General features: G+C 50.5%; 1 protein-coding gene across 1 annotated transcript in view; it reads right to left on the reverse strand.

Moving 5' to 3' along the window:
- The window catches only part of KIF20B (kinesin family member 20B), an 870233-nt gene that overhangs the window by 413134 nt on the left and 435076 nt on the right, over positions 1-22023 (reverse strand). Inside the window, exon 18 of the mRNA XM_086921981.1 lies at positions 12492-12611. Coding sequence (XP_086778107.1) covers positions 12492-12611 — 120 coding nt within the window. The remainder of the gene's footprint in view (positions 1-12491; positions 12612-22023) is intronic.

The raw sequence follows: 22023 nt of genomic DNA on the forward strand, positions 1-22023 counted from the left end.
TCTGCTTTTCAACAGCATTAACTGAGATTGAAGCAGAACCCGAATGGACAGTGGAATCTTCTTAAGGTCGGCAACTTACCTACAAGTACTCCGTTAATAAATCCTCTTCTATCACTATAGGGGTGTGTGTGCACATCGAATAGCACCCACCATCACAGTGCTAGTTCCAACAGAAACTCAACAATTCAAACATAAGCACAGGTGCACCACAAAATACAAGAGATAAAGCAAATACAAGTCCAAATAATACAAGAGCAAGGCTCCTCAATGTTGATCTCTTTATTCCGTTACGTGGTATAGAGAAACAGTACAGCCGACGCATTTCGTCGCAGTATGGGACTTCTTCAGGGCGATATACAAGTGATTCCTTGTGTCTCCGTGAGTAGTAGAAACTAGACAAAATGTTCATTGTTACACGACATGGAATCGTCCATAAAAATATGATAGGTGTCCTAATATCGGATCACAAATGATGACACTAGTAGTAGTTTACGAACTTCACAGGCATATATTACAGTATAACTTCCTGTAAGATCTGTGGTCCCAATATTTCAGAGCAAAAAAGGATAGGCGTCCAATTTGGACTGCCAGATGGTTCTGGTAACTATGTAACCGGGACCCCAAGGATATAAAAAGATGAAGACCGCGTAAAAAGTGACTGATTCAGATTCAAACTAAAGAGTGTTACACCTTTAACACCTTATTTCTAGAAAGGAGGGCCCCATCAGGCAAGGTCAACAGGCTCGCAATATGTTAGTTACGGCCGAGAAACGAGGTCACCACGGACGCCACAGCTCCAGAAATTCTTAAGACGGTGGTGACCGCCTTTCTCGGCCGTAACTAACATATTGCGAATAGGTATCGCCTTTGGGACCTTATGTGTTTAGCTAGAACTTTTGGCTATGTTGTAGAGTATTGTGGCTGCTGTGCATTATGTTGAAAAGTTATAATAAAACGTGTTAAGCATTTTTGTTATATTTATACAAAATAAGACAACATTATATATTACTGAAAAACCTGATTAAATAGAGATTTTAACATAAGAAAAATGTCTTCTAGCTTTTTTATACTTGTAATTATGTGGTACTGTGTGGTATGTGGAGTGTATTTATGTTGCATTGAGTAGTGTAATTATGTGGCGTGTAACTTTGTCGCACTGAGTGCTATTTTGTGGATTGTATTTATGCTGCATTGAGTATATTATAATTTTGTGGCGTCTAATTATGTGCCCTAGTGTTATTATGTGGAGTGTATTTATGTTGCACTGAAGAGTGTAATTTTGTGACGTGTAATTAAGTGGTACTGAGTTGTATTATGTAGAATCTATTTATGGTGCATTGAGTACAGTGTAAATATGTAGCATTTAATTATGTGGCACTGAGTGGTATTATATGGAGTCTATTTATGTTGCATTGAGTAGAGTGTAATTAAGTGGCGTGTAACTATGTCGCACTTGGGGAGACTAGCACCACACATCTGCAGAAGCCCACCTTACCTAACATAACATTAATAAGGAGGGTGGGTCTCACGAAAAATGCCATAGATCGGGCAAAAAGAAAACAAACAGGCTATTGTGCACTCATTTTCACAGCTCTGAAACACGCTATTTTTTCTTGCATTTATTGCAGAAATAGTTGTAAACTGAACTTGCATCAGGTTTACTTGATACCAAGTCGTGTAAATGTCACTGTAGAAGAGAATATAGATAAAACATGCTGCAGGACCGAGAAATCTGGCCTTCACAGCCTCCTGTGTCAGACACCCTCATAAATCCTGCTTGGACTTTGCATTCGGGTTTTTATAGTTTAGATGTTCCTGTTATCAATTTAAGAAAGACTTTGGGAGGCAATAAATCGATAACCCAATTAGTGTTGCAAAATAATTTCATTGCAAGCTTCCCAAACAAATCACTGTGTCAGTCCGGGAACTAGGCTGTGGAAAAATAAAGTTGGCTTCCTGCTGTGAAATGACTTACCTAGGACGCTGTGGTCCATCTCTGTGATTCATGCAGCAAAGTGTTATTGAGATTAGGTTACCCACAATTCACGTGTACATACAGGACTTTAAGTACAACAATGCAATGGGGCTGGATAGGTCCCACGCACCTCACATGGGTCAGTTTCAGCTGGACTGCAGCCAGCCTATTGGAGCAGATAATATAACATAACTGCAGGAAACAGAAGACAGGTAACCTTTCATATCATCTCTGTCACTAGTGGGGTCTCCATCCATAAGAGAGAACACCTGGAGTAGTGTGTGCACTTATTAGTAAGCCCTCCCTCACAGTACTGGGCCAACTAATTAGTAAGTATACTTTAATTACTCCGCAGTGCCTTGCAGCCATCTTGGGGTCTTTGGACTTTAGTTGCCGCAACATCCAACACAGCTAGATAAGCAACAGAAGATTGCCATAGCACTCCAACAGCATTCAACAAGAACACAACCTGCCAGAGAACACTTCAGACAGAACTCTGGAGAAATTTACAACACAGCAGAGATGTGCTATACAGCTGGGTGTCCAAATGCTCACAACAGCCCTGGCGATCACCACATACAGCACACATTAGGAAAGCAGGCACCCAACACAGTCAGAATAAGCAATTCACCGGCTATTGAGACATCCACCAGCACTTGCAAACATCAGCTGCTAACCACACATGTACACTTGCTAAGCAATGTACACCCACCTGGTCTGACCAACCCCACAACTCATCACAACTGACAGCCAGCCATTAACGGAACACCTCACCTCCAAAAACAGAGACATGACTCTGGCCTCCGACAAACATTTAGGAAGTGATCGCTCAGACTACTACAAGGCTCTGTGATGCCTTAGTAATTGCAGAATGTGTGCTATGAAAGTACCAATGAATAACAATAAGATTACTTACACCACATCTCTCCTGTATATCTTGTGCTACACACCCTCAATTCATAAACAAATCACTTACTCTACTTGGATATTATCTTGTGTATATTAAGAGCAGGAGGCTAAAATCACATTAACTGTAAGCAGAAAGAGCATTGAGCGAGAGAGCCAGGTGGGCACTCGCAGTCCAATAATACAGATGCTCAACAATGCATAACTCATGAGAAGGGACTGGAGTGAGAGGCAATGAAAGAAAGGCAGGATTGTAAGAGGAACAGATCCAGAGTGTGTGCTAAAGAGAATGACAGAGCGCAACACAGCATGCGCCAGAGAGACCTTGCGTGTCCCAAGTACAGCGGAAAAAGCATGTGCAAAGGAGCGCTATAGAACATGAATCAAAGAGAGAGTGCCAGCCAAAGACTGCGACTGCGTACAGCGAAGAGATAGATACAGCGAGCACACATGAAAGAAAGAGAACATACAGCAAAGAGAGTGAGCCAAAGAGAGAGCACTTACCAAAGAGGCAAAGTGTGCCAAAAAGAGAGACAGAAAGAGCGACAGAACATGCCAAGGAGAAAGGCAGAGAGCGCACTAAATAGAAACAGAGTATCCTACACATCAAAGAGAGAACCAAAGAAGGCACAACAAAGAGTGACACTCACACCAAAGAGATCGAGACACGTGCCAAAAAGAGGGAGACAGCGAGTACCAAAGAAAAGAAGAGCCAAAACATATGGCAAACGCAGAGTGTTAGCCAAAGAGACACCCTACCTACCAAACAGAAACGGTGTCAAAGTGAGGGAGGACCCAGAGAACATGCTAATGAGAAGAGACTGTGCCGATGAGTAGTCCTGCAGTTCCCCCGGGGCACAAGCAGGCATCCACTTCTGTCAGGACAGCTGATCTTAGCAAAAAGACAGAAGTGGATGCCTTCTTGTGCCCCAGTGGAACAGACAGCAAAAAAAAAAAAAAAAAACTCGCTGCCGAGCGGGAACGCGGATCAGCAGCAGGGGAGGGGACATGCATGATGTCCTTGCAGGAGCGTGGGACCATATGGCGCCACCAGATAGGTCGCATGCTCCCGCAAGGAAATCTCCAGACGTGCATGCGTTTGCATTGCAAGCAATGCAACGCGTGCACTTCTTTGCTGGAAAAGCGTTACCGATGGCATTAGGTCTCTCCTATGCAGCGCATGCGCGCTGCATAGGCGAGACCTAAAAAAGGTAAGCAGTGGGATGGCCAAAAGCCCACTGAAAGTATTGGTAATGTCCACAACAGGCCTTGAACAACGGACAGTTAAAAGTGGTTTGTAGGAAAGATCTAAAAAGACGGGAACAAACAAGAACAAAGGGAAAATACCAGTTCTGGCACAGTTGCACAGTGTCAGTGACCATCGTCCTTGCAGTACAGAAAAGCAGTAGGACACTATTTTCCAAAATAATTTTTGAAACATACGTTTTCCCTTCATACTTTTGTCATTAACAATACATTCTCACTTGACACCCCAATTCATGTTAATGTCTCAACAATACCAGGATTCTTCAAAGTGCCATTTACAACTTCTCCTACAGTGTGCCAAAACCATTCTAAACAGGATAATGCAATGGACCAAAGTTTAATGGCTTAATTAAGTTAAGGGAAAAAAAACACTCCTCATTCAAACCCAGAAGGTTAAGAGTATAACATCAATATGTCCAGAAGGCCACATCTAGGAACAAAGCAATCTTAAGTCTGAATATACATAAGGGTAGACTTTGGGTCACCTTTCAACCATCTGCTTATTGGATAAACCTCTTAACAGCTGGCCTGATATATCAAAATATCTAGCAGAGCTATTGGCTATTTGCAGCATCATTTCACCTCCTATGGAACAATTGCATTGCAGTGCATGGGAGACCATTTTACATCTACAAAAAACTCTCAACCATCACACTTCACATGAAATTCTTTCTCTCAAACATGACAGGCACATAGAAAGAATTTTTTTTTTGTGCAGGAGCTAATTTTTTGAATACCTTTGTCAGAATTTCAGTGGCAGCCTAACCCATACATTTTAAACTACCAAACTGTTATCGGTCACAGGTCTGAGGTTATGATCAGCTTAGGTGGGGTGTGGCATAGCCCACAAATTTAATTCTTTTAAACGTATGAGTAGAAACAGACCCCCTTTTTTATTTATTAACTGTCCTGATAATGTTGGTCAGTCGTTCCATTTGGCAACATTTCCACATTTCACCCATTAAATAGATAAAGTTGTGGCACAGGGTTTTGTGTTGGGTGCTGTCCATTTTGTGACAACTGTTAAATGTGTTTTAGGAAAAAGCAGTGACACCAATTTTGCAGTAAAGGAGGTCAGAAAGTATATCTTAGCTGCAGATCAAAGTCCCAACAATTCTACTAGCAGATCATAGGGCATGTCAGATGGAACCACAGTCACTGCATGCTGAGAGGGAAGCGGCCTGGACAATACCTCTGCCTTGGGTCTCCCAAAGGGTAAAGAGCTGCAAGGCAAAACAGTAGTGGGGAAAAGGCTGACCCTTTGGTGTAATGACGGCAGGCCTTAAAGAGGCCTGTGATGACGATAACTGGGTCAACATTTCTAAAGACGGGAGAGAGGCTTCATGTGCAGATGGGACCTGGAAGTAAGAGTAGATTGCTCTGGCAGGGACGCCATTCGTTGCCAATATTCCAGCAGAAGGTCCAATGGCGTCCTGGTCCTCTGTGCTCCATGGCTGCCCAGATGAGCAAGGCTGCATGGAGCGAACAGTGGCCCTAGTCCGCTTCTCTGGAAGGCAAACTCCAGCTATGGTGACCAACTGGAGAGTGCCTCACAGGGGCAGAGCGTTGGTGCCTTCATGCGTTCTAGATGGGTGCTGTATGCACATGTAAATGGCACAGGCCTGGTGGACGTACATGCTTGAATCACGCTAGTCCTCAGTCTGGCACGGACTGCCCTGAAAGCTGTCAATCATACCAGAGAGGAGGGTCATCATCCTGACCCTGTGGAGACAGAGAGGCAGAGGTATGAAGCTGCCTCATGGCACTCACAATGATTGCCAGGACAAAGAATAGTTATTACAGAGAACGAGGGTCCTCGGGAAATTCGATAAATAAACAAATAAACTTATAGACCACAATCAGTACTATAATCCAATTTCCAGGCCCAGCCGGGCGAGGAATATTTAATTTAGAATAAAAAAAAAATTGATTTACCTACAGGGGGTCACATACAAACATTTAGATAGGGCACACTCCTGTACCTAACCCAAGAGTTGGAAAAACCATAGGGTAAGAAAAGTAGGTGAGTCAAGAGAAGACATTTTTTACAGGCAAAGAAAGTTTTGGAGCCAACTGTCGCTTGCAAATTATTAATCAATTACAGCAAGTTTCGACATAGTGTCTACAGAATAATATACAAATGAAATTCCTACATCACTGTTTTAAGCGTCAACGTTTCGATCCCCTGGCTCCTAATGAACCGGGATCATCATCAGGACTGTATTAATCACTGCCTGTTTCCATTACGAACGCCTTCCAAGTTTGTGGGATGGTCTTGGTCAGGCGCTGTTGGGCGTTGGAGGTACTGCGAGGTACTCCGGAGTTGGGGGTGCCTTATTTTAGTCGGATATGGACTTGGAAAAGTAATCTCGCGGGCGACTCTTCCTTTACGGTTGGGATCGGGATTAGGAGTCCGTTGCTACTTAGGTTATGGAGCCGTTTTTCGGTCGAGGACCGGAAATGCTGGCTTTGCCACCTTCCGGGAGGAGTCGTATGTTTCTTAGTAGGGTCGTTTAACCCTCCTCTCTCCTTCATTGGCTGGCTTCCTAAACAGAGGCCAGCCATTGGAGGAGAGAGCCATCACTCTGATTTAGCCCCGTCTCTTTCGGATTCGGGGGCGTACATTTTGCTGTTCTTTAGCTCGTGACGTTGTCCGTCACTCAGGACAGCAAAACACGCCCCCGAATCCGAAAATGGCCGTGTGTTTCTCCGAGGCATTTCTGCTTTGCCTGCCTCCGAGAAGCGTGGTCATTTGGAGCGCTCCTCTCTCACCGAAGCACGAGGCACGGACGCGGTACTGGCTGAAGGCGAGTCACGCAGCTTCAAGCAGCTCTTTGTGTCTGGTGCAGCAATCTACAGGGCCCTGTTGGTGAAGACGGGGCACGCACACATCTGCCGGTGCCCTCCTAGTACAGACGGCTGCAGCCGGCAGAGGACTGATCCCCTGTGTACAAGCAATGGCGAGCTGAGTGCGCCGGGATTAACCTCCTAAGTGGCGAACATGGACCTCTGCCATCCGATCTCACAGAGCAGGAGTGGGCGACTGCTGAGACAGCAGCCTGTCCACGGTACGTGTGCCTGAGTCCGTGCCTACCCGTGGTCTCAGAGCGAGCCCCGCACACCCACAGCCCCGAGCAGGGGGGAGAGCAGGCGGGGCGCGGCGTTGTTAGTGGAGAGATCCTCGGAGCTCCGCTGTCTCGGAATCGCGCCTAGAAGGCTGCGCTCTACCACAGCCGAAAACAGGGAGGGGGGGGGGTTAGGGCGAGCAATTTACTGTGTGCAGGGATATCGGGGGTTACGGGCGCATAGAATCGGAAAAGCGTCCACTGCGGTGCTCACCGAAGCAGCGAGCAGGCGATGTGAGAGGGAAGGCATCTAACATCCACCCCTCACCACAAATATATAGCACCAAAAAAAAGTTTCGGCTTTTCATCAGTGACCACCGAATAATTAACAGACGAGGCTCGAAGCGGAGCCTGGAAGCTCGTGACCTGCCTCTCTTACCGCAGGGTATTAAGACACAGAGGTGGTGGGGGGATGGGGGGGGAGTGAGACAGCGAGCGGGGGCAGAGTAGAAAAGAAAAAGAAACGAGAAGGAGAAGGGAGTGAGAGGGATAGGAAGAGAAGTGAGTGTGACAGAGAGATACACGGAGAAAAAGAGAAAAGGCGACAGCCAGGAAAGGGAAGGAAAGAAGAGACTGCAAAAGAGAGAAAGTGTGGGATGGGCAGAGAGGTACACCAAGCAAGGAATGAGACGGAGAAAACGAAGGCGAGCACGAAGTGCAGAGGAGGGAGGGCGGGATGGAGCAAGTGGAGCTAAGGGGGATGAAAATAGCGGAAGGAAGAAATGGGAGAGGGGAGATGGAGAAATGGTTGAAAGCGAGAAGTGCTGAGGAGAGGGAAGCGACGGACGCAGGGGCCCGTCAAGGGAGCGCGCCAAGCCCTCCGGGTTAGAACCGCAGAAGAAACAGGAGACTCCGAAAAATCGAGGAATATTAAGCTGCGATCCTGGCACTGGGGGGTTCGGAGGGTTTGTGAGCAGAGGGCTGCCTTTTGCCGCCTGTTCTCTGCAGCCGGTGAAATCCAACCCCGAAAAACTACTTAACATGGTGCCCTGAATCCTTTCTGCAAGCCTGGACGTGGGGCACTGGTTATCAGAGCATGGGGCCCTGAAACTCCATGTGTGCTTGGGCGTGGGGCCCCTGTGGCCGTCCCTGCGAGGCTGGCGCCCACCCGTACTCTGTGATTGGGGCCACAGGACAGGGGGCCCGGTCCTCCTCCTGTGACGGAATATACTGCGGAGGGCCGGGCCAGCTCCCCGCACCAGGCCTCACATTCCTGCTCAAGAACTTTTGCCTATTTTAGTAAAAGAAGGTCTCGGGGGAGAGGGTAAGGGAGAGAGAAATACGATTAAAGAGACGGGAAAAACACGGGAAAAACAACAGGGAGATAGAGAAACCGAATGGGACTCGGATAAGGGTGCAAAAGGCATAGAAAGAAACAACATGAGAGGCAGAAAGGACAGGACTGTATAGCGCCACGAAGGGAGAACTATGGTTGAGTGGAGCGGGAGAAAACAAAACGCACTTCTCAGAGCTCCATTGGTCTCACATTGTACATCTCCCTCACTAAGACCCCATCAATCACACCACGTACATTTCAGATCTCACCAATCCGCAGCCTGTACATGCCCTTGCACCCGGAATCTTCCTGCCCCACACACAGCATGTGCGTCACAGACCTCCATCATTCGCAGAGTTTATCACTGATGCCACGGGTCACAGCCTGTACATCTCTCCAGTGCTTCTCTTGTACAAGAGTACGCAGGGCCCAAAGCTGTGCTCACGGAGCCCTCGGCTGGCGTCATTGAACGTCTGGGTGCCAGAACCAAGGCTTTTTAGTCTTGAATTCACCTCAACCCTCTTTCTTAACCAGGCACTCCCGCCTCTTTATCTCACTCTTGAATGTTCTTTTTGACCCCTGCCTTCCATCTTTGTCACTGTTTTCCAAGCATTCTCTTCTTCCCCCTTTTGTTTTTCTTTCTCTTGCTATTATCTTCGTCTGTTGAGGAAAAATAAGTCCCTGTCTCCAAATATGAGTGCCAATGGGTACCAAAATGCAACCTCAGACCAAATCCAGAGGCAAATGTATGAATGAGGCAATTCTCAGAGCATTGAATAGACCTTTTAATCTGAGGAATACTATGCCATATTTACCTCCGTAACGGGCCATGTTGGTCTGTTGGGGATATTAATGGAGCCCAGTGTGGCGGGACGTTCATGAATGTGCTGGGTCTATGGGGCAATATTATGCATGTAAATGATGGCCATAAGATCCATAGATGTGAACACTCAGGGAGTTTGTAATTAACTCTATCTCCCAGCCTCGCAGACGGAAACATGAATGTGTGTGTGTGTGTGTGTGTGTGTGTCTGTGTGAGCGTGCCTGGGCGTGTGTGTGCATCTGTGTATGTGTACATGCCTGTGTGTGGTTGCCTTTGTATGTGAATGCATGTCTGTGTGTGTGCGCGTGCCTGGGTGTGCGCATCTGAGTATGTGCGCCTGTGTGTATGTTTGTGCATCTGTGTGGGTGCGTGCCTGGGCGCAAGTGCGTATCAGTGTGTGCATCTGTGTGTGTGTGTGCGCGTGCCTGGTCGTGTGTGCGCATCTGTGTGTGTGTGTGTGTGTGTGTGTACATGTGTGTGTGTGTGTGCATCTCTGTGTGTGTGCGCGCGTGCCTGGGCGTGTGTGCGCAACTGTGTATGTGTGTTTGCCTCTGTGTGTGTGTTAGCCTGTGTATGTAAAAGCATTTGTGCGTGAGTGTGTGTGCCTGTGGGTGTGTGCGTGTCCAGGGCAATGCAATCCTTCACTTCTTTCAAGATTAACATAAAAATGAATGTTCTGTTTGTACCACATGTGCCGTTGTCAGAATGAAATGACTGCGGATGTGGCCAGGCCTCGCCTCCACATAGGGTTCTGATTAGGTCTTTCCCGCCAGCCTGACGTGTTTTTACAGTTAGGCGGAGCTCGCTTTCTTGCCGGGCCTGGGCTCCCGCGGCGTTGAATATGTGCAGTGTTATCTAGGATTCTCCCCTAATCTTGTAAGATGAGTAAAGCGGGGTGCAGTAGTGTTGGGGTGCAGAGAGAGTGGAGGACGAATAGAAGAACTTTGAGTTAGAAGTTTTAGGTAATTCACAGAAATATTCACATACATTTTCCCTTCTCTCCCCCTCCGATTCCCTGCCCCCTGGCTGCGCTTGCTTCCCTGCCCCCTGGCTGCGCTTGCTTCCCTGCCCCCTGGCTGCGCTTGCTTCCCTGCCCCCTGGCTGCGCTTGCTTCCCTGCCCCCTGGCTGCGCTTGCTTCCCTGCCCCCTGGCTGTGCTTGCTTCCCTGCCCCCTGGCTGTGCTTGCTTCCCTGCCCCCTGGCTGTGCTTGCTTCCCTGCCCCCTGGCTGTGCTTGTTTCCCTGCCCCCTGGCTGTGCTTGCTTCCCTGCCCCCTGGCTGTGCTTGCTTCCCTGCCCCCTGGCTGTGCTTGCTTCCCTGGCTGTGCTTGCTTCCCTGGCTGTGCTTGCTTCCCTGGCTGTGCTTGCTTCCCTGGCTGTGCTTGCTCCCCTGCACCCTGGCTGTGCTTGCTTCCCCCGCTCCCCTGGCTGTGCTTGCTTCCCCTGCTCCCCTGATTGTGCTTGCTCCCCTGATTGTGCTTGCTCCCCTGGCTGTGCTTGCTCCCCTGTCCCCTGGCTGTGCTTGCTCCCCTGTCCCCTGGCTGTGCTTGCTCCCCTGTCCCCTGGCTGTGCTTGCTCCCCTGTCCCCTGGCTGTGCTTGCTCCCCTGGCTGTGCTTGCTCCCCTGGCTGTGCTTGCTCCCCTGGCTGTGCTTGCTCCCCTGGCTGTGCTTGCTCCCCTGGCTGTGCTTGCTCCCCTGCCCCCTGGCTGTGCTTGCTCCCCTGGCTGTGCTTGCTCCCCTGCCCCCTGGCTGTGCTTGCTCCCCTGGCTGTGCTTGCTTTCCTGCCCCCTCACTGTGCTTGCTCTCCTGTGTGTATATGTGGCTCTGTGTGTGGCTCTGTGTGTGGCTCTGTGTGTGGCTCTGTGGGTGTGTGTGGTGGGGGGCTCTGTGGGTGTGTGTGTGGGGGGCTCTGTGGGTGTGTGTGTGGGGGGCTCTGTGGGTGTGTGTGTGGGGGGCTCTGTGGGTGTGTGTGTGGGGGGCTCTGTGGGTGTGGGGGGCTCTGTGGGTGTGGGGGGCTCTGTGGGTGTGGGGGGCTCTGTGGGTGTGGGGGGCTCTGTGGGTGTGGGGGGCTCTGTGGGTGTGGGGGGCTCTGTGGGTGTGTGTGTGTGTGTGGGGCTCTGTGGGTGGGTGTGTGGGGCTCTGTGGGTGTGTGTGTGGGGGGCTCTGTGGGTGGGTGTGTGTGGGGCTCTGTGGGTGGGTGTGTGTGGGGCTCTGTGGGTGGCTCTGTATGTGTGTGTGGGTGGCTCTGTGTGGGTGTAAATGCAATAGGTCATGCATTTGCGAGCGATTAACCTATTGGCATTGTAAATGACACTGACATTTATTTAACGATCAAGCTATTGGCAATGTTAATGACAATGCCATTTATTTAAGATTAAAAAAAAATGTCATGAGCAATGCCAATAGCTCTACCTTTAATAATGCCGAGACCATTGCATTGTAAATGCTTGTTAATAAAGCGGTCTGGATGCTTACTGCGCAGTGTGCTCAGTGACGGGTTGATGGTGGAGACACAGTGGTCTCTCTCCTCATCTCAAACAGCGTGAATCCGCTGCTCTTCAAAGGACAAAGAATAGTGGCTTTTGGGAACTGGGCATCAATATATAGGAGCTTCAGGCAGACTTTGACAAACTGGAGGGAGCTCCCTCCCCGAAGCCTAAAAGGTCAGTCTGGTTTCCTGGGAGGGTGCTCTTGCAACAAATAACGGTGCAAGGATTTTACCCACATCGGCCCACAAGCTGAGCCTTGCACAAACTTTCTGGCTTGATTTTGCAAGTGAATGACCATAATAATTATCGAGCTCAGCTGTGGATTAGGAGAGGTTTATTAAAATATTTAAAAAATAAAGAGAACTATTTGAAAGTTAGGAATGGGTTGGGGCTTGTGGATCACTCAGTCATAATTTATTAAAGTATGAGCTGGAACCGATGCTCCCAGGATATTTGGGAAATAGACCAATTTAATTTTTAATGCAACTTTTAAAAGTTTTATTTAGCAATAATTAACATTTATTTAGAGCAATCATAATAAAGATTAAAAAAAAGGTTTATTTATATGATAATTCAAACATTTAATCAAATTACATTGCCTTACAAGTGAAGCCACAGAAATGCATTTACTTACATAGTTTTCAAATTTATCTTCCCAATGTGACAGCAGTTCTTGGAGTTGAGCCAACGCATTGTCCTTTTCGTTTACGATACACATCAGCTCTTCAATACGAGAACTCTGTGTAGCAATTTTCTTTGAGAAAAGCAAAGCAAACGTTATTTTAGGAAAAGTCCCAAAACATACATTATGTTACTATTTAAGAGATGATGTCAAAGAGAATTTTTGTGGCATTCTGAGTATAGATTAAGTAAATTGAATGGACTTCAATGTTGCTACTAAAAATGCTAAATACAAATCATATTTACAGCGAAAGTGATGATTGGCAAGACAACCACTGGCTCTTCCACTTTTCCTTTTTTTAATACACTTGGACAATATGGGGTAAAAAAATGCCAGTGGGTGACGTGAACGTAGAAACTCCAGTTTCAATGCATCTATCAATAGAAGCCGAGAAACCTTTTCTGTGAAAAATGCAAGCTCGAATAAACCTAGATTTATGAGCAGTTAACCTCCTCCTTGGTAATAGATATTAACAACTGATATACGCTTTCCAAATGTAAAGGAGGCACAGGAAGCCATAAGTGCAAATGATGGCCAACACTATTTCAGAAAGAGCAGTTACTAACTGTAACTTGCATGTCTAACATGGAGTTTTCGGTTAAGGTCTTGCTGACGCTTAACAGAAGGGGGGGGAGAGAGAGAAAGGAGACCACTCCAGAAAAAGCAGGAGACTTAAAGTACAGCTGATATGGCAAATAAAGAAGAGCTAAAGGGGCAGCTAAATATTGTTTAACAGTGCTCATATCAAAACCTTGTTCGGCCAAAGAAAGCACACACCACATCAAATACGCACACGATGAATGGGGTTAACATCTACTATGGTGCACCAGGAAACTATGATGCCACTCACAGAATAAGCTGATTTGCTTGGGGGTGACTGGCTGACAAACTCGTGTTCATCTTTCCAGAAAGTAGTTTAAAGATCTCAGGAGACCTGCTCAGTCTCCTGGCATGAAGGTAGAGGCCCTGGAGACGTGGATGCCCCCTCGCTGCTCCCTCCCACTGCGAGAGATCACCAGCACTGAATCGAGCGGGCGGAGTCCGAAATACCACAATCACTGAGACAACAACTGGGCTAGTAGCACAAGTTACTACTTGTGTAACGATATATCTGTAAGAGACATTAGTTAGTGATAGATTCCTTACCTTAGAATATCCCCAGGCGTCAGACTGGATCCGGAATTTTTTTGCGTAGCAATACCCCTGCGCGTCGGTAGGCGTCGTCTGCAGCTCCGCGTCAGTCGCCGGCGTCGTGAGCGCCGGAATGACGTCGGAGTATTTAGACCCCGCCCATGCACGCTGACTTCAGTTCTGATAGACAGCTTTTCCGCACCAGATACGCAGAGCCATGATAGAACCAACACTGGTGCCATGAAACTAGGGCCCTAAAAGGGGATGACCTTAACCCTAGATATCGGTTCGCAGAACGGGGAGGATGGGTGAGTCGGTAAGGAATCTATCACTAACTAATGTCTCTTACAGATATATCGTTACACAAGTAGTAACTTGTGCATCTGAAAGAGACACGTTACTGATAGATTCCTTACCTTAGAATAGATACCCCAGCAATACCAACCCCGGTGGTGGGTCTGCGAACCAATATCACACCAGAAAGTCCTGGAGGACGGAACGGCCAAAGAAGCCATCCCTCCGGACCTAACTGTCCAGGCAGTAGTGTCTTGCGAACGTGTGCAGCGAGGCCCACGTCGCTGCCTGGCAAATGTCCTGTAAGGGGACTCCTCGGCCCAGGGCAGTTGTTGCCGTGGCACGAGTGGAATGAGCCCGCAATCCAGCAGGGGGCCTCTTTTTGGCCATGGAGTAACATGCCTGAATACACAAGATGATCCACCCCGAAATGGTCTTCTTGTGTACCGCCTTTCCCTTCTTCGCGCCCACGTAACCAACAAAGAGTTGGTCATCCACCCGGAATTGGCGTGTGCGATCTAGGTAATAGGAGAGCGCACGTTTTGGATCCAGACGGTGGAGCCTCTCTTCCTCTTTCGAGGGATGCGGAGGCGGAAAGAAGGTGGGCAAAGTAATGGACTGCCCGATGTGGAAGGCCGTGACAACCTTGGGCAGAAAGGAAGGTCGCGTACGCAATACCACCTTGTCAGGATGAACAGATAGGAAAGGTGGAGTAGAAGAAAGAGCCTGGAGCTCACTCACCCTCCTGGCAGAGGTGATGGCGACCAGGAAAGCAGTCTTCAAAGTGAGAAGACAGAGGATAGTTATGGAGCGGCTCAAAGGGAGCACACATCAGATAAGTAAGAACAAGATTCAAGTCCCACTGGGGCATCACAAAGGGAACAGGAGGGAACATGTGTGTAATGCCCTTCAGAAATCCATTTACAATGGGGGACTTGAATAAAGAAGGCTGATCAGGGAGCCTTAAGAAGGCGGTAAGAGCAGAAAGGTACCCTTTAAGAGTGCCCAGAGCAGAGCCCTGCTGGGCAAGGGAAAGAAAAAAGAGCAGCACTTCCGAAAGGGGTGCAGAGAGAGGATCCACAGCCTTTACTGTGCACCATGCCACAAATCTGTTCCACCTGCAGGCGTATACCGACATTGTGGAGGGACGCCTGGCTGCCAGAATGATATCACAGACTTCTGGAGGCAAGTCAAATGGCCTCAACTGCCGCCGCTCAATCTCCAAGCTTGTAGGTGGAGACTGGACAGGTTCGGGTGCAGAACCGTCCCCTGCTGCTGCAACAGAAGGTCATCCCGAAGAGGCAGACGAATCGGGGGATCGACTGACATGCTGAGTAGCTCAGGATACCAGTATCTTCGTGCCGAGTCCGGAGCCACAAGCATAACTTGGGCCCGGTCGCGCCTGATCTTCTTCAGCACTCTGGGCAGAAGTGGTATAGGCGGAAAGGCGTACACAGACCGCAACTCCACTCACGACGAAAAGCGTCTCCGAGCGAGTGCTGCCCTGGAAATTCCAACGCGCAGAACTGATGACATTGAGCGTTCTCTTCTGTGGCGAATAGATCTAACCAAGGCTCTCCCCATTGCTGAAAGAGACCTTGCGCCACGTCCGAGTTTAGACGCCATTCGTGATCCATCATGCACCGACGGCTGAGTTCGTCTGCCCTGGCATTCAGAGAGCCTGCCAGGTGTTGAACCACCAGGGTCACACCCTGACGTTCCAGCCATTGCCAAAGGCGTAGAGCCTCCTGGCATAGGGTCCACGACCCCACTCTGCCTTGTTTGTTGCAGTACCACATGGCGGTGGTGTTGTCGGTGAACACTTGCACTACACTCCCCGGACAGAGGGGAGGAATGCCTTCAGTGCTAGACGAATCGCCCGTAGCTCCAACATGTTGATATGGAGCCGGGACTCCGCCGGAGACCAGAGGCCTCTGATCTCCGCCTTCCCATATGGCCCCCCCAGCCCTGGAGGGACACGTCCGTCACAACTACGTGCTCCGGGTGGGGTAGGGAGAGGGATCTGCCACTGACCCAGTCGCGGTCCGTGGGCCACCACTGCAGTTGTTTCGCAGTGCCCTCCGAGATCAAGACCTGATCGGACAGGTTGCCCTGATGCTGGGCCCACAAACTTCAGGTCCCACTGCAAAGCCCGCATCCGCCACCTGGCGTGACGCACCAGAAGGATGCAGGAGGCCATCAGCCCCAGAAGCCGCAGCGTCAACCTTACCGAGACTCGGGATAACGGCTGGAAGATGGGAATCAGAGCCTGAATATCCCGAACCCGCCGTTTGGGTGGGTAAACCCAAAACCGCGCCGAGTCGAGAACCGCTCCGAAGAGGAGCTTCTGAGAGGGGCACAGGTGTGACTTCGGCACATTGATGGAGAACCCCAGCAAGTGCAGGAGGTCGGCCGTAGTCTGGAAGTGGGTGACGACTACTTGGGGCGAGCCCGCCTTCAACAACCAGTCGTCGAGGTAGGGGAAGACTGACACACCCTGCCTGCGCAGATGAGCTGCGACCGCCGCCATCACCTTCGTGAACACCCGTGGGGCGCTGGTAAGGCTGAAGAGGAGCACGGTAAACTGAAAGTGCTCTTGGCCTACCGTGAACCGCAGGTAACGCCGGTGGGCCGGCAGGACGGGGATGTGGAAATAAGCGTCCTGCAGGTCCAGCGCTACCATCCAGTCTTCCGGGTCCAGGGCAGCCAGGACCTGAGCCAAAGTTAGCATCTTGAACTTCTCCTTCCGGAGGAAGCCGTTGACGTTACACAGGTCCAAGATCGGGCGTAGGCCCCCTTTGCCCTTCTTGGGCACCAGAAAGTAGTGGGAGTAACATCCACACCCTACTTCTGGCCCAGGAACGCGCTCCATGGCCCTCTTGGCCAAGAGGGCCGTGACTTCCTCTTGCAGAAGTTGCAAGTGATCCCCCGACACGCGGTGGCATTGCGGTGGCATGGATGGAGGGGATGCCTCAGGGGGAGGGAGTAGCCCCTTCGGACAATCTGCAGCACCCACCTGTCCGAAGTGACTGTGCGCCAGTGGGAGAGGTGATGGCGAACCCTGCCTCCCACAGGCGTCACATGGGCCTGAAAACTCGGAAGGTTTTGAGGCAGGTGTTGCTGAGGGAGGTGTGGACTGGCCTCGCCGTGGTCCCCGACCGCTGCCACGGCGGTTTCCACGTCCGCCACCGCGCTGTTGGACATTCTGCGGCGCGTGGCTGGCAGTATGTGTGGGGGCGCCCCTTCCGTGGCCGCGAAAGGCACCCGATTGCTGGCGTGGGGCCGTGAGGCCCAAGGACTTGGCTGTAGCCCTGGAGTCCTTGAAACGTTCCAGCGCATGGTCTGCCTTGTTGCCGAAGAGGCGAGGGCCTTTAAACGGCATGTCCAGGAGTGTGGCCTGGACATCGGTCGAGAAGTTGGCGGACCTCAACCAGGCGTGGCGTCGAACCGCCACGGTCGTTGCCAACGGCCTGCCCAGTGAGTCTGTGGTATCCAGCACACACCGGATAGAAAAGCGTGCTGCATCTCGGCCTTCCGCAAGGGCTTGGCCGAGTTTAGCCTGGACCTCCTCCGGGCATTGTGGCAGCACCTCCGCAACCGTGTCCCACAGAGTGTGGGTGTAGCGGCCCAAGAGACAGGCGGTATTCACAGACCGCAGCCCTAAGCTAACAGACGAGAAAACCTTCTTCCCGAACTGTTCTTATCTCTTGGATTCCCTGTCGGGCGGGGCCGACGGTAATGCGGACTGGGAGTTTGAGGCCTGGATGACCAGACTCTCGGGGGTGGGGTGGGTGGACGAAAAAGCATGGGTCGCCCGGGGCCGGCGGTAGCGTCTGGCCACGTTCCTATCCACAGGCGGACCTGTGGCGGGCTTGGACCAAGTGCCCACAAGAACGTCACACAAGGCCTCATTGAACGGCAGCAGGGCCTCACTGGAGCTTGACTGCGGTTTGAGGACCTCTGTGAGAAGGTTAGTCCTCACAGCCGCGACAGGGAGCTTAAGGTTTAAGGCCTTAGCTGCCTTCGTCAACACTACACTATATGTAGAGCCCGCCTCCGAAGCCACAGTCGGAGGTGAGCTAAATCCAGTGTCTGGCGAAGTGTCAAGACCACTGGCCTCCCCAAGCTGATATGTCCAGTCCTGTTGAGACTGGCAATCCAGTGCCAGAGGGTCCTCGGACCCCTCCCAATCTTCCTCGTCACCTGTGTCCTGTAAACAAGGATTAGCAGACAGGGCCTCCTCGTGGAGATAAAAATCCCCAAAGGCCGACGGAATCGGCGCCTGAGTCGGACCGCAGGAAACATTGGGGGCGGCAACCACAGTGGGCGCCGGGGGCGGCAACCACAGTGGGCGCCGGGGGCGACACCCGTGGGGACGGCGCCGGTGAGGTCGTAAGGTCGACCGGCGACGTCCCGGATCCGGAGCCGGATCCGGCGAGGTCCTGCCGTGCCGAGACAGTAGTCGCCGGCGGCGCCGGGGCCGAAGCACCCGACGGCGTCGGGGCCGAAGCGCCCGACCCGTTAGAACCTCCAGGCGGAACCGTTGGGCCCGAAGGTGCCACGGGAACAGACTGAGGAAGGAGGGAGGGCCCTCATGGCCATGAGGTACCTCTCGACCTCCTCCGGCGTCGCGCCGTGCCCAGGGACCCGAAGGTGTGGGGCAGGCGGCGACGCTAGCAACTCCCGCGGAGCCGCGTGGCGGTGTCGCCCGAGCCCCCGGCCGCATCGTGCGAGCGTCGGGGTGGGTCAGAGGATCGATGGCGTCGCTCCGACCTCTCATGCCTCTTACCTGAGGACTTGGAACCAGACGATCGGTGTCCACTCCCGGAGCTTCGATGACTCCGACCTCGCGACCTGTCCCTCGACCTCCCGTGGGACCGGGACCGGTACCTGGAGCGGCGCGGGGCCGACTGCCTCAGCTCGAGTCGCTTGCGGGACCGCTCCCGCCTAGCCTTCGACGTCAGGCCCGGCAGTCGGAGCAGGTTCGATCATCATGGTCGAGGCCTAAGCACTTCAGGCACCGGCGATGGGGGTCCGTGACCGAGATGAGTCGGTCGCACTTCGAGCAAGGCTTGAACCCGGGCATCCCTGGCACCAATAGAGTCGAAGACTCGACAGAAAAGAGTGATCAAAAAGTTCAGTCAAAAATTGACTGGGGGTAGAGCTTCTTCCGGATCTGCGCTAGCTGGCGCGGAAAAAAGAAGAACTGACGTCAGCGCGCATGGGCGGCGTCTAAGTACTCCGACGACGTCATTCCGGCGCTCACGACGCCGGCCGCAAACGACGCCTACGGACGTGCAGGGGTATTGCTACGCAAAAAATTTCCGGATCCAGTCTGACGCCTGGGGATATTCTAAGGCATGGGTACTCACAAACTTTCTCTCGGGGGCCAAATTTACAGTGTGGTTTGTGTCGGAGGGCCGCACTGGTGGGGGCGGGGTCAGTGGGGAAGGGGGCGGGGCTAGAGCAACAAAAAAAACTGATCATGAGGTTGATCACAGGTCCCTGCAGCGGACGCCATCGTCCACTGAGCCACCAGACCCGGCATACAGGGCACAAGTCGTAAAAAAATAAGTGGGGGGACGCTGTCACCGGATGTGACGTCACGACCGGAAGTGACGTCATGAAAGGTGGCTTGCACCATCAGGCTTGGATTTTTTATTCAGGAAAAAGTGCCCATTAGTGCCACAAATACAGGTTACATCAAACAGCCCTGAATCCAAATGGTACGTCAAGGAGGAGTTCAAAGCAAACACACAATGTTAATTGACACGTCCAGATATGTTACTTCCACCACACACGTAGGATGTACTCTGTATCTCCTGCAAATCGAGCAGCGTGAAATTCAATTAAAGCTTTAAACCATGTGCTCACAATACAAACATCAAAAATAATTAGACTGTCCTTTATTCCCAGGGCTGGGGTTTGTTGTTGAACAACCACCGCCTGGAGTAAGGTACATTGATTTACAGGAAATTGCCCGCTCATACGCTAAAAAGTCATTATAAATACTACTGTCGCAGCCAATGAACCCTGATAAGCCGCGGTTACCCGAGCCGAGTGTGTCATCAGCACGTCAGTGTCTGTTTACAAACAGCTCCCTTCCCTCTAACACTCTCTTTTCCCCCTCAGAGTTCAGAAAAATATTTGCTTCGGATGGTCTGGTTTGAACCGCACGCAGCCTCCCTCGCGGTGCTTCTGCAACCTGCCTATGTCCTGCTAAATATGTTCAAAGAGGGCATCCGAACAGTCAAGAGGAGCGAGTAGACAAGTAAAGTGGTTTTCCTGGGAAAATCGTCTTCTTTAATTAAGAACAAAAAAGCATTTCTTTCTCTCTCCAGCTGTTTGGCAGGGGGGACGGCGTCCCCCTTACCGCCCCAGGGAAAATAAGTGGGGGGATGCCGTCCACCCTCGTGGTACCCAGACTCGAGCCCTGCCGGCATACACACCTCTCTCTCTATGGCTCCCTCCCCGTCTCTCTCACTCCGTCTCTCTCACTCCGTCTCTCTCACTCCGTCTCTCTCACTCCGTCTCTCTCACTCCGTCTCTCTCACTCCGTCTCTCTCACTCAGACTGTCTCACTCCCTCTCTTCCTCTGTCTGACTCACTCTGACTGTCTCACCCTCTCTCCCTCTCTCTATTTCCCTTTCCCTCTCTATTTCCCTTACTCCATTTCCCTTTCCCCCACTCTATTTCCCTTTCCCTCACTCTGTCTCCCTCTCTCCCCTTCCCTCTGTCTCCCTCTCTCTCCTTCACTTTGAGGTCTCCCTCACTCTGAGGTTTCCCTCTGTCTCCCTCACTCTGAGGTCTCCCTCCCTCTATCACCTCACCCTGCCTCCGCCGCCCACACCCCCCTCCAGAGCTCCAACAATTTCCACCTCTTTGGCATTTATTTTATTTGCAGATTTTTTTGAAGAATGGCTGCAGCGGAGCTACGTGTGTATATTTTATTTACCTGAATGGATGGTAAAAAGATTATATATATATATATATATATATATATATATATATATATATATATATATATATATATTTATATATATATATATATATATTACCTACTGGCGATAGCCAGTAGGTATATATAGTTAGGATTTTTTCTCTATGGAACTTTTGAAAATTCTATGCCTAATAACTTTGGCGTTTGTGGACGGAATTGGCTGAAATTTTCAGGAAAATGGCACATTTTGTTTCTGAGCAGCTCCTGGAAATTTGGGGGGGGGATTCGTCAAGGGGGGGCTGAGAAAAAAGGGGGGTCCCAAAACACGTTTTTCTCATGTTAATTTCCATAGGGCGGTTGGCCTCACTTTTAGCCTGAACGGCTGAATGGATTTCCACGAAACTTGGCAAAATTGTAGGGACTGTTAGCCCGATGTGCCTTTGCTAGGTCTCAATATATGTGCTTCAGTGGATTTTGAGAAATTAACGTTTAAAACAAGATATATATCTGTAACAGCGCTCCGGGCAGCGCTCCGGTTCGCGAACTTTTCGCGTATCGGAACTTTGGGAAGCGAAGCTGATTGGCTCTCCGGTGTCTGTCAACATTCTAAACAGTCCGGAGCGGCCGCCATCTTGTCTCTCGGTAGGATCGAGAGACAAGAGGAGGCCAAAACAAAGGGGGAAATGAAGGAAAGGGGGCAAGGTAGACCCCTTCTGACCCCCTAGGATTGATGAGGGGGATACTATAGAGCCACGCCGGGCCCCAAAAAAAAAACAAAAATTCCGATTTTTTTCGCCGTAGAGACGCGTCTTGGTTCGCTAACCGGGCAGCTAACCGGGAAGCTAACCGGCAGTGTAACCCAAAAAAAAAAAAAAAAAAAAATCCGATTTTTTTCGCCGTAGAGACGCGTCTTGGTTCGCTAACCGGGCAGCTAACCGGGAAGCTAACCGGCAGTGTAACCCAAAAAAAAAAAAAAAAAAAAATCCGATTTTTTTCGCCGTAGAGACGCGTCTTGGTACGCGAACCGGGCAGCTAACCGGGCAGCTAACCGGGAAGCTAACCGGCAGTGTAACCCAAAAAAAAAAAAAAAAATTTCCGATTTTTTCGCCGTAGAGACGC

The sequence above is a fragment of the Lissotriton vulgaris genome, chromosome 5 (genome assembly GCF_964263255.1).
Source record: "Lissotriton vulgaris chromosome 5, aLisVul1.2, whole genome shotgun sequence".
Lineage (NCBI taxonomy): Eukaryota > Metazoa > Chordata > Amphibia > Caudata > Salamandridae > Lissotriton > Lissotriton vulgaris.